At 43.0% G+C, this 12,515-nt stretch overlaps 1 protein-coding gene across 1 annotated transcript in view; it reads right to left on the reverse strand.

The window, feature by feature from the left end:
- The window catches only part of LOC144823260 (uncharacterized), a 277,122-nt gene that overhangs the window by 10,052 nt on the left and 254,555 nt on the right, over nucleotides 1-12,515 (reverse strand). Inside the window, exons 34-35 of the mRNA XM_078681614.1 lie at nucleotides 8,607-8,700; nucleotides 6,653-6,733 (exon numbers count right to left, since the gene is read on the reverse strand). Of these exons, the coding sequence (XP_078537740.1) occupies nucleotides 6,653-6,733; nucleotides 8,607-8,700 (175 nt within the window). The remainder of the gene's footprint in view (nucleotides 1-6,652; nucleotides 6,734-8,606; nucleotides 8,701-12,515) is intronic.

Here is a 12,515-nt window from a genome sequence, read left to right on the forward strand (position 1 = left end):
GTCCCCGGAAGCTTGTTTCCTTTCCAGTAAAGAATTGGCTTGGTAGTTTGGTCTGCCCTGTTCCCATGATGCACTGGGCCAGGGACAGACTAATTTGCATGTAGCCAGGTTCTGAACTGGGATGGTGCAGTGAGCTAAAAAACGGTGATGGATCAAGCCCTGATCTTTTGACTGGGTAGGAGTGTTCTGCTTAATTCAGATACTCTGTCCATCACCACCCCCCTTTATGAATCGTTTTGGCCACCACAAGCGTGGAAGGGTATGCTCAGATGTGAGTCCCTTGCTCACTGCACCATCAGGATTCAAGCAAGCCGGGCCGAAGACGGCTGTAATGCCAGAAACCGGTCCCCGGAAGCTTGTTTCCTTTCCAGTAAAGAATTGGCTTGGTAGTTTGGTCTGCCCTGTTCCCATGATGCACTGGGCCAGGGACAGACTAATTTGCATGTAGCCAGGTTCTGAACTGGGATGGTGCAGTGAGCTAAAAAACGGTGATGGATCAAGCCCTGATCTTTTGACTGGGTAGGAGTGTTCTGCTTAATTCAGATACTCTGTCCATCACCACCCCCCTTTATGAATCGTTTTGGCCACCACAAGCGTGGAAGGGTATGCTCAGATGTGAGTCCCTTGCTCACTGCACCATCAGGATTCAAGCAAGCCGGGCCGAAGACGGCTGTAATGCCAGAAACCGGTCCCCGGAAGCTTGTTTCCTTTCCAGTAAAGAATTGGCTTGGTAGTTTGGTCTGCCCTGTTCCCATGATGCACTGGGCCAGGGACAGACTAATTTGCATGTAGCCAGGTTCTGAACTGGGATGGTGCAGTGAGCTAAAGAACGGTGATGGATCAAGCCCTGATCTTTTGACTGGGTAGGAGTGTTCTGCTTAATTCAGATACTCTGTCCATCACCACCCCCCTTTATGAATCGTTTTGGCCACCACAAGCGTGGAAGGGTATGCTCAGATGTGAGTCCCTTGCTCACTGCACCATCAGGATTCAAGCAAGCCGGGCCGAAGACGGCTGTAATGCCAGAAACCGGTCCCCGGAAGCTTGTTTCCTTTCCAGTAAAGAATTGGCTTGGTAGTTTGGTCTGCCCTGTTCCCATGATGCACTGGGCCAGGGACAGACTAATTTGCATGTAGCCAGGTTCTGAACTGGGATGGTGCAGTGAGCTAAAAAACGGTGATGGATCAAGCCCTGATCTTTTGACTGGGTAGGAGTGTTCTGCTTAATTCAGATACTCTGTCCATCACCACCCCCCTTTATGAATCGTTTTGGCCACCACAAGCGTGGAAGGGTATGCTCAGATGTGAGTCCCTTGCTCACTGCACCATCAGGATTCAAGCAAGCCGGGCCGAAGACGGCTGTAATGCCAGAAACCGGTCCCCGGAAGCTTGTTTCCTTTCCAGTAAAGAATTGGCTTGGTAGTTTGGTCTGCCCTGTTCCCATGATGCACTGGGCCAGGGACAGACTAATTTGCATGTAGCCAGGTTCTGAACTGGGATGGTGCAGTGAGCTAAAAAACGGTGATGGATCAAGCCCTGATCTTTTGACTGGGTAGGAGTGTTCTGCTTAATTCAGATACTCTGTCCATCACCACCCCCCTTTATGAATCGTTTTGGCCACCACAAGCGTGGAAGGGTATGCTCAGATGTGAGTCCCTTGCTCACTGCACCATCAGGATTCAAGCAAGCCGGGCCGAAGACGGCTGTAATGCCAGAAACCGGTCCCCGGAAGCTTGTTTCCTTTCCAGTAAAGAATTGGCTTGGTAGTTTGGTCTGCCCTGTTCCCATGATGCACTGGGCCAGGGACAGACTAATTTGCATGTAGCCAGGTTCTGAACTGGGATGGTGCAGTGAGCTAAAAAACGGTGATGGATCAAGCCCTGATCTTTTGACTGGGTAGGAGTGTTCTGCTTAATTCAGATACTCTGTCCATCACCACCCCCATTTATGAACCGGTCGGTAACGGCCGAAATTCGTGAATTTCGGCCGTTACTGACCGGTAATAGCCTTCCTACATCTGGCCCTATATTTCTTAAATTGCAAACTGTGATTTGGATTGAGTCCGGCAAAGGAATGGGGCACTTACATCAATTTGAAAATGGCCTCTCCACATATTTCACCTGGAAAAGGGCTATCAATAAACTATTACACATTGTGTTACTTGAAGAATTCGGTTCTATTATGTAAAAGAGAGTTTCTACTTAGGAACGCGCAGCAAGCACACAGGTGGAGCAAATGTGTATTTAGTTAACGCCTTAGATCAACAGCCTGCACCAGTTTAAAAGGGTTTATCTTAACGCTTTGTTCTCAGGCCAAGATCATGGTTAAAGAATTGTTTTGTGACTCTCACTTATCCACACCCGAAGAATAATTAATGTCCTTTGAAAAGCAGTAAATGTGCCAACCGTATGCACGGGCTGGGTCAAAGACTGAAGTAATCAAACCAAATTGCGGAAGTTGAAAAGTTAATATGTAACAAGCAGGCTTGAGGCGCTACAGACACATGTTAAATTGGCTCTTCTATAGCGCGCGGCTACTCCAAGGAGTGTCCCGGCGCTTTGGCGAAGAGAGAAACAAGGAAAAGTTTACAGCATAACAGTGCTCCAAGAAGGGACGGAATTTACAGGGAGAAGAGCCAGGTCTTTAGCTCCTTTCTGAAGGCTAGCAAGTTGGTAGCCAATCTTAAAGATCGAGGGAGATCGTTCCAGCAACGCGGTGCAAGGTAACGAAAGGAGCGACCTCCGATTCGAGTGCACCTGATGGAAGGAACCACGGCTTTGGCCTCATAGGCAGACCTGAGAGTTCTTCTAGGGACATAGAAGGCGATCCGCTTACAAAGATAGTTTGGGCCAATTCGATGAAGGGCCTTGAAAGCCAGAGTCAGAATCTTGAAAGTGACTCTCTTGGCGATCGGAAGCCAATGGAGTTGCTCCAGAAGCTCCGAAGCCCGCGCCCTTCGGGGGACACATAGCACTATGAGAACTATTGCAGACCTCATTGGTAACAACAATAACGCACCTATCTTAACGTTGCATGGAAATGTCTTTTGGACGTTTTTTTAAAAGGTATGAGCTTCAGACCGAACATACATAGCGTGCGAACAATTGATTATCTCACTTCCGGTTAGCATTTCAGGGACATTCAGAGGCTGGGAAGGGCAAGTCCAGAAACCAACGAATAGAAGTTCATGAATTGTACTTGCCACTTCCTAACCAACTCGGACCCGCTGCTTGTGAGGATATATACCAGAGAACACCGTCCGGACTGGGTATACAAACTATAGCGGTGGGTACTGTCGTAACACCCCCTCCACGGTGGCGTTTTTCTTCAATGCAAACTCCCCATATGTTTTGCATGGAACGCAGATGTTACGGAAGAGGGCGGTATCTTATGAAAGGCACGCTTTGCAGGCTGCAGCCCTGGTGTCCTCGGTCCCCGTGTGCTGCCTGACATCACGGAACCGATTTGTTTGGTAACCTTTGCACCCCAAGACTGTCCCTTTTGCATTCCATACGTTTTCATATTCCAGCTCGTAAAGCGCAAGCTTAGGTACCGTCCAGTTGCTTGCTAGACACGGGACGTTTTCCTTTCACAGAATAATTCAGCATTTAAGTTTAGAATTTGATTTTAGTGTTACGCAAGAAAATTCTGCGTGGCATTGTGCTTTGAAGATTGTGGGCGCCAGCTCTGCTCACCTGGAGGACAGGACATTTGGGAATGAGATTAAGAGACATATTCTTTAGACTCAAAGGTTTGGTAAAGTTCAGCGGTCAATCTGGTGAATGACATGCTAATAACAAGCGCGACCCGCAGCCTCAAAAGTTAAAGCGGCGCGCACTTTGGACTGAGTGGAACGGGGCTGGCAACGCCGAGGTGGGCGAGACATCCTTCTGAATTAGAGGCATGCCCTTCTAACTCCAGTCTTTCCAAAATTAGAGAAAATGTTTGTGAATAGGGCTGCCAATTTCTTCTGGTGTGCATTTAAAAGTGCAGGCCAGGTGGATAAAGACAGTAAAAGCACTCGTGCATGTACAGCATCTACCTTGCAGTGCCATCTGTTTCCAATTAACAAGCGCAGCACGGGCATGATAATTGGAAACAGATGGCGAAGATGCTCGCTCCCGCAAAGTGGATGCCGTACATGCACGAGCGCTCATTGGAAACAGTGCAGTACATGCACTAGTTTTCCAAAAAGTGCTGACCGATTACAAGATGTCACTCCTAAGCAGCGCTTGCACCCTGATTAGGCGAGACCTAAAAATGAATTAAATTGAGTTAAGTTGTGCTACTTCTAAACTTCCATACTTCTCTAATTTTTACATTATGAGTCCGGAAGGGACTGTAAGCTTGACATAACGTAAACAAGGCAGCGTTCTTGAATCCCATTCCCCTAAAGACAAAACAGCACACAGTACCTGATATTACTGTAAAAATGGACCACTGGCATTTCTACATTTTCTTTTTTAAAGACAAAGATTGTGAATCATAGGTCCTTTGGTCCAAAGTGCCTGCCATTCTCTTAAGGCAGCACTGTGTTGTTAAATGCACTGCTTCTTTTTTTCAGGGTTGCTGTTACGTCTCTCTGAAGTCCATGGATACAAAATGGTGGTGTACGGCCTAAAGAGAGAACAGTTCTCTCTCAGTAGGTTGTATACATCACACCTGTGCAGTTGGACCAAACGTCTGACCGTGATCTACTTAGCCACCTGCACTGATTGGATCATTTGACCTCTTATAATACCAATCCACCATGTAGATCCTTGCTTGGACACTCTTTTACCCTGGCTAAATTAGGGAACTACATATTCTTGGAACTCTGAGCTACCATTTTCAACTAACAGAGGTCCCATTCACTCTGCTATTTGAGGGTTAGACTGTTCAGTCTGTCTATCCCTCTGGTATTTTCTCCTGGAGGGGTTTCATAGCTGGCTGGGGTGCTATGGTCAAAACATACAACAATGGCCCCTTTTTAGTTTCAGCCTTCTGCAGCACAGAGCTGGATTGAATATATATTTTTGTCAGAAACACAGCCTCAAAGAAGAACTATGGGACACAGTCTCCCACTCCATCTTGATGTCTTGTCCCAAAGCGTGCTCCAGTGACTGGTGACCACTAATCACCCTCTGAAGAAAAAGGGCTGACGTTCAGCCACACAAGCTTGCTCATGTCAATATAACTTATCCCTGTGGTTGTAGGCTGCAGAAAGTACTGAACCAGTGCCTCACTGGAAAAATCGCAGTTGACCAATTGGTTCTGGAAAGTCTTGAGAGATGGTTTGTGGGGATCCAAATAAAACTATGGGACAATGAGGTGTAGTCAGTGGATCCAATCTTGGACGTTTAAACAGTTTTCTCAAAATGCTGGTGCGAGAAATCTGCATTAGATTTTAGATGTCGCAAAAATCCTCCATCAGGTGATAGGAGCAACCATGCAAACCCATCAGAAATTGTACAAACTCAATGGGATCAAAAGGCCCCGTGGGATTAGAAAAGTGGAAAAAGAATTGACCTCCAGAGAATTCACCAGGACAAAGGTGCCTAAAACTTCCAACTAACTTCACCCTAGATATCCCGAAGTCTGCATCATACATAGTCTTTGGGCTTCACACACTGGAAAAAAATCTCCAAATATAAAAACTTTGACTGCGGTAAACCACTAAATTCAAGCTGAAAGCATGTGCTGGCAGTTGGGCTTAAATGCCCCCCAGGTCTTAGTTTACCACATTTTATAGTCCTATATGTTTTTTGATTTTCACATTATCTACTATTGAATAGTTTTTGTTTTTTCCACTACCTTTGATAGCTAGAACTGATTTTCTTCATTTTTGTTCCATTTTACTTATTTTGTTGTTACTTTTGTAATTGAATCTATACAGAGCCTTTACATTAATTATGTGCTTAACTTTACTGTTCTTTCTCTTAGGATCACGTTATACTCAGGCCATTGTCACCAAGATGAATGCACTTGATTTTTATTTAAGCCTGTTTATCTTTGTAGGTCTCTGAGTCCTTGCTTACAATCTAGACCTTGGCCTCTTTCCTGCATCGCGGTATGATTGCCAGCAGAGATTCAAAGCCTGTCTCAGTGCTGAGTGGTAATGGGAAATCCTCAAACGTTTCTGAAGGAAACACGAACGCTGGAAGATAATCCACTATATTAATAGTATGGTGAAGACCATTCCACAAGTAGATCATACTAACAAGTTCCTCGCTGCTTTCTCTCCATCTTTCAAATTCCAGAGCACCACAAAAAGCAAGTTACCAATTTACAAATGACTCCCATGGTTGATTGGGCCACACCTAGGTATTATTGTATGATGGAGATATATTGTAAAAGATTTTTAATAATCGTAGCTCTACTCCCACCACCAACAACACCCTGTCTGTTGCTGAGCATCCGAAATAAAGTTCATGCCTAATTATTATTTGGGCAACTGAAACTGCGTAGGTTTAATGCACGTTCAGTGTCCCTTTTTCAGATGGTTAATGTGTTACTTCAATCATTATAGTCATGGTGAAAAAATACATTGTTGCAGCTTTTCACGATATGATAAGTGTCACAGTAGCAGCATGCTGGGATAATTTTACCCACTTTTTGGCCAACCAGTACAACAATATTAATTAAATGTAATTGAAGTTAATATAGACTGGTACCTGGTATAGGCCTGAGAGATACAACGGAAGTTGAAGACCCCGTTGATGTTGAAGAAGAGGATGGGGGTGATATTATTATTTCTGTAAAGAAAGGAAAGGAAAAAACATACCTTGATTTAATTTCGTATGGATTAGAAATGCTTCAGGTATGCTTCAGAGTTGCCCAGTTATTTCCTTGCAGTCCTGATTCAGCTAAAAATTTGCTAAACATTAGCATGTAGCCTCTGTAGAACTGTAAACAACGGAGAAGTATCCCTTATACCAAAGGAATAGGGTTCTGTACAGTCATAATAACAAAAGTGTTTCCTTTGGAAAGAATTCTAAGGTTAATACTGCTCACTGTATGTCCTGCTAAACACCAAGCTCACAAACATTCAAACTAACATCGCTCATAGAGGGAACAGTATAACTACACACCCAACCCCATCACTTGTAAGTCAACAAAAGTTGTTTCATAAAAATATATCACTTTATTCATCAATTTTATCCAGGTGTATAATTTGTTTTTAAAAAAGGGCATACGCTTTGTAATGTATTTGTAATCAATACTTTTTTTTGATCATGACATCATTTCCATAATAAAAACATCAATTGCATACAAATTCATATTAAAAACATGTAACACTTTAAAAAGGGAGAGGGAGAGTACATATAACAGACAAAAGGACTGTGTCATTAATTGTCCCACATTCGTGATTACTTGATTTTAAGGCTGCGACCCGATACCATGTAAATATTGAGTACTCGTCTCTTCTCAGATTGTGTTCCTTTGGTAAAGCGTTGACGCGTTTCGATGGAAACTTTATATGGCCATCTTTATCAAGACTGAGCTTTTTGTAACTCTCACAAATCTTCTGGTTAAGTACTGGAACAATTAGAACCACCTCCTGCTGCTGTTATGAGGAAAAGAGGACCTCTCGGGTACATGGAATTCAAGGGTCCAGAATGTAGATATAGCAGGATAGAATTAGTTTGGGTCAAGGGTGTCTTTAGCCCTGATCTGGTGCTTTATATGGTTAGTTTGTCATCAAATTCGAAATCGGAAGATGCCAGAAGGCACCCATGAAGATGGCTCACAGGCTAAAAAGCCCTAATTATGAAAGGGATCGCCGACGGTGCAACTGACAATCTATGAGCTGCACTAATTGCCTCAATAAACAATTCTCTTATCCATCCCCTTCATGATAAACTAACCATATAAAGCACCAGATCATGGCTAACGACGCCCTTGACCAAAACTAATTCTATCCTGCTATATCTACCTACATTCTGGGTCCTTCACAGACTGTTGGAAGATATTTGGCACATTTTAAACTAGGACTTGAATAGGAAAGACAGAGGCGCATGCCCTTTAATTCCACGTACCCAAGAGGTCCTCGTTTCCTCCTAACTGCAGCATGATGTGGTTCTAATTGTTACAGTACTGGATAAAATTACTGAATAAAGTGATATATTTTTATGAAACAATTTTTGATGACTTACAAGTAATGGGTCTGGACGTGTAGTTATACTGTTCCCTCTATGAGCGATGTTAGTTTGAACGTTACGTGTGTGAGCTTGGTGTCAAGCAGGATATATAGGGATCAGTATTAGCCTTCAAATTCTTTCCAAAGGAAACACTTTTGTTATTATCGCCTCAGTAGTATACCAGGTCATGGTCCATGCTTTTACATATTCCTCTGTCACAAAAGACCTGCTAGTCTTACATGTAGTATGAGTCACGCATACCACTATCCAATGTATACTGAAGAATCTATAGTGTGCTCTTTCTTTTAATGCATCATTATTATCTCATTCAACATTGACACAGATCGTCCTTATCCTTCACCAACAACTGTTTTCCACCATACCACTACCACTGCCTTAGCCCACCCTCCAAAGTGCCCTGAGGTGGTTTTTTAACACGTTGCCATATTTTATAAAAGTACCACAACAAAGAACAAACATCTTTTACCTTTATTTATGACGACAGGAATGACTGGTGGTGCCAGCTCCTCCTCTTCATCATAGTCATCCTCGTCATAAATGAACTCAGTAGATTCCTTGATCTGGAAAAATTATGATCTTTTAATCTCAGCTGTTTTTGCATAGAAGATCCAATGCAACTAATATAAGATCTAGGATCCATTCACAAAACCACCACTGCAGTCCTAACTCAAACATATAGTTTATGAAACTATTGGCATGTTCAAGAAATAGTCAACATGTCAATCCTTCTTTGAAATAATAAAATATAATATGGCCTAGGTATAGAGAGCCTTTTCTCAGCAAAACACATCCACAAGATCTTGCAGCTTCACAATCACGTTTCCATTGTTCCAGTCACCAGTCGTACTCACCTAAGACCAAGCACACCCCTGGTACAGTGGTCACCTACTATTTCATGAGATGCAGCTGCCAGAATTGGCTGCATTGTATTATGTAGGTTTGGTTCCAGAATATCACTTTCAGAATATTGTTTGACATAAATATAGTGTCCTAAATAATCTACAAAAATATCACCCTATTAAATGAAAATCTGCACCAAATGGGACGATATTTTTGTAAACGCGTTCTAGGACACAGAATTTACATCAAACAAACTATATGTATATAATATTCTGAGATGCAAATGTTCTATATTGCCGACTGACGGAAGTAATTTTGAAACAAACAGCTTCTATTGGCAGGACATTTGCAGTACAATTTAGACGCACTAGAGCAGGACAAGAAAAGTGTGTGCAGCCGGGTCTATCCGTGGGTACCAGAGGTTCAGGCCACTGGTTGCCTGCAGCAACGGTGCTACATCTCCAGCTTTCCGGGCCCAATAAGAATTGGAAAATGGTCTGATAAGGTCTTCTTCTGATTTGTGAGTAGTAGTATATGATGATACTAATATAAGTCAGGGGTGCATTACACACCTTACTAGCATTGAGTGGAGACTCCAGCATTTTCAATGAGTCACAGTACAATACAGCGCATCTCTGCACAAAGTGTAGTGCTATGTTGTTAGCCACATTGTAAATCCAGTCAGACTGACTGCACTGCTGTTTCACTGTTTGGATGGAATACTGTTATCAGGATGTATATCTTATTAATAATATTTTCTAATCCCAGTCATAAGCTCTGTGTTGGACAGCTACAATAGTTCCAGAGTAGTGAAGAAGAGGAACACCTAGTCAAGTAGACTCTTAATTCATGTTTCTACACTACACTCACCTCTCGTACTACACTAAAGTAACTATGTCAAAGGAGAAGGTCTTGCCGGTAAGTCCATGACTGAGATACTCTAGGAAGATCCTGCAGTGAAAGGTAAAACAAGTCTTGACCTCTCTGTCGCTAACAAATGGCCAGTGTCCAAAACATGACATCATTACGAATGCTTTATGGAGAGGCAGATTAAAATGAGTACATTAACTCTGTATCATGTATTTTCATGGTGAACCCCTTGACCTTTATGACTGCATATATGTTACTAATTTCTTATTCTAGTTTTCACATCACTCGCACCTAGAGGCTCTTATTACAACATTCCAATGATGATACATTTTACTAAGTTTTGAATCCCTATTCGACTCACTTATAAATGGGTAACAAGGTCTCATGCTATTAATTCGAATTATTAGTGGGCTTAAAATGTTATGCTTTTGGCCTTTATGTTTTTAATTATTTATGAATTAATAATAATAATAATATAGCCATTTCTAGAGCGCCTGGTTACACTAAAACAGTGTGTTCCCGCGCTATAAATTGCTGTAAGACCCTAGAAGGCAGAAGACCGGAGGGAGGGGGAAAATTAAGCTAGAAACACTAGTTGTAGTTGGCAGGGAAAAGATGGGTTTTAAGTTTTGAACGGAATCTTGTTTCTGAGGGCTCCATACGAAGATCTATGGGCAGTTCATTCCAGTGTTTACTTGCCAAAAACCTAAAGGAACGGCCTCCCATCCTGGCCTTGCGAATGCGAGGGAGTTTAAACAGATTTGCTCCGGCCGATCTCAGGTTCCGGATGGGGCGATGGACGGTAAGGAGCTTTTGCAGGTATCTTGGGCCCTTTCCTTGGGCAATGCGGTGGGCAAAGCAAAGCGCTTTGAACTTAATACGCTCCCTGATGGGGAGCCAGTGAAGTCTTGACAGAGCCAACTTCCCAGATGCTCTGCGGGGCAGATTGAGAACCAGGCGTGCAGCAGCGTTTTGTACACACTGCAGTTGGGGTAAGCCTTTCTTACTTAAACCTAAGAGCAGGGCATTACCGTAGTCAAGATGAGGTGTGACTAATGCGTGGATGAGTCTTCTCCTAGCGTTGATGGGAAGAAGGTCGAGGATTTTGCGAAGAGTTTTGAGTATGCTGTAGCATCTACCCATGACTTTGCTGACCTGGTGTTTAAAAGAGAGATCAGCATCAAGCATAACTCCGAGGTTCCTGACTGATTCCGATTGAGAAGGAATTGCGCCCAGTTCAGTTGGCCACCACTCAGGTGACCAGTCACAAAAGGATTTACCGATGACTAAAAGCTCAGTTTTGTCGCCGTTAAGGCGTAGGCAGTTGTTATTCATCCAACCTGCTACTGACAGAAGGCAGTTGGAGAAATTGGTGGCATCTTCCTGATTGTGCGTGAGTTTAATCATGAGTTGGGTATCGTCAGCATACGTGACAATATCCACTCCGAAAGATTGCACAATGTGGGCCAGGGGTTCCATATAGAGATTGAACAAGGTAGGGCTCAAACTGGAGCCCTGTGGAACCCCATGTCTCAGCTTCCTGGGGGAGGATTTGAATGGAGGACAATGCATTTGAAAACTCCTGTTTTCAAGAAAGGATTTAATCCATTCAAAGGCAGATCCTACCACTCTTGATACATTTTCTACACAATTGGTAAATTGGTTCTTGATGCTGATGATAAAAAGTAATCGAGAATCAATTACTTTAGTAATCTGCAAAAGCAGTGTCAAAGGATGGAGTGTCCATACATTACTGAAGGTCACTGCATTGTTAGGGAGCTCCTGCAGAGAATTTAAATCCCCATTGTTCAAAAACGTAAAACTAGTATTCATGTCTAAGAGAAACTAGTTATCAACGGTCCACCAAAGGTCTGATCGAGAAGTTCCAGTCCAGATATATCATGCCTACACGCTGGATCAGAGGCAGTGTTGTGCCATGAATCCATCTTTGCCCCAGAACAAAGACAATCTGCAGTGCTCAAATGGAAAACTGTGAAAGGCAAGTTGGCGCAGTAGGGCATGCCATTTTACTCCTCTGCAAATTTGGATTTGTTCCCAAATAGAAGGGATTTTGTGGCATATATGGAAAGCGTAAACGTTGCTACGAGGTGTCTCAATGAAAAACGTTCTTAAATATATTCTGCTCAGAGCAAATCTATGGACATTATGTAACTATGCAAAGTTACATAGCGGCATACACAGTGTCGCTCAATGACACCTATCATGGCAACGAGGCCATGGAACGTTTTGGTTTTGGAGTCTTTAAGAAATAGGAGGAGCTACATGGTCTGAGAATTTACCACAGTCTTCCTTTAAACTGATTTTTTAAGGCTCCCTTGGGAAGAGCAGAGAATTCCTTAACATCAAAAGGCCATTCTGCGTTATAAATATTAATTAGCAAAAGGTAACATTGGGTTGAACCAAGGTCTTGCACTGTGTCTTCGTATATTAACTCTGGCTGAGCTAAGTAGAATACCATGTCTATGTAAACATAATATTGCGTTACAAAATGCTCTTCCATGATAGATCATTTGACCTGTCTGACAAAAGGATAGATGCCAATTCTACATAAAGTAGAAACCCCTGACATTAATAAGTCGTGCATCTGGAAACCAGTGAAGGGTTTGCTCCCAGGAGAAGTCCCTAACAGCTCATTAATAGGGTC

Source organism: Lissotriton helveticus, chromosome 3_1, assembly GCF_964261635.1.
Source record: "Lissotriton helveticus chromosome 3_1, aLisHel1.1, whole genome shotgun sequence".
In the NCBI taxonomy this organism is placed as follows: Eukaryota; Metazoa; Chordata; class Amphibia; order Caudata; family Salamandridae; genus Lissotriton; species Lissotriton helveticus.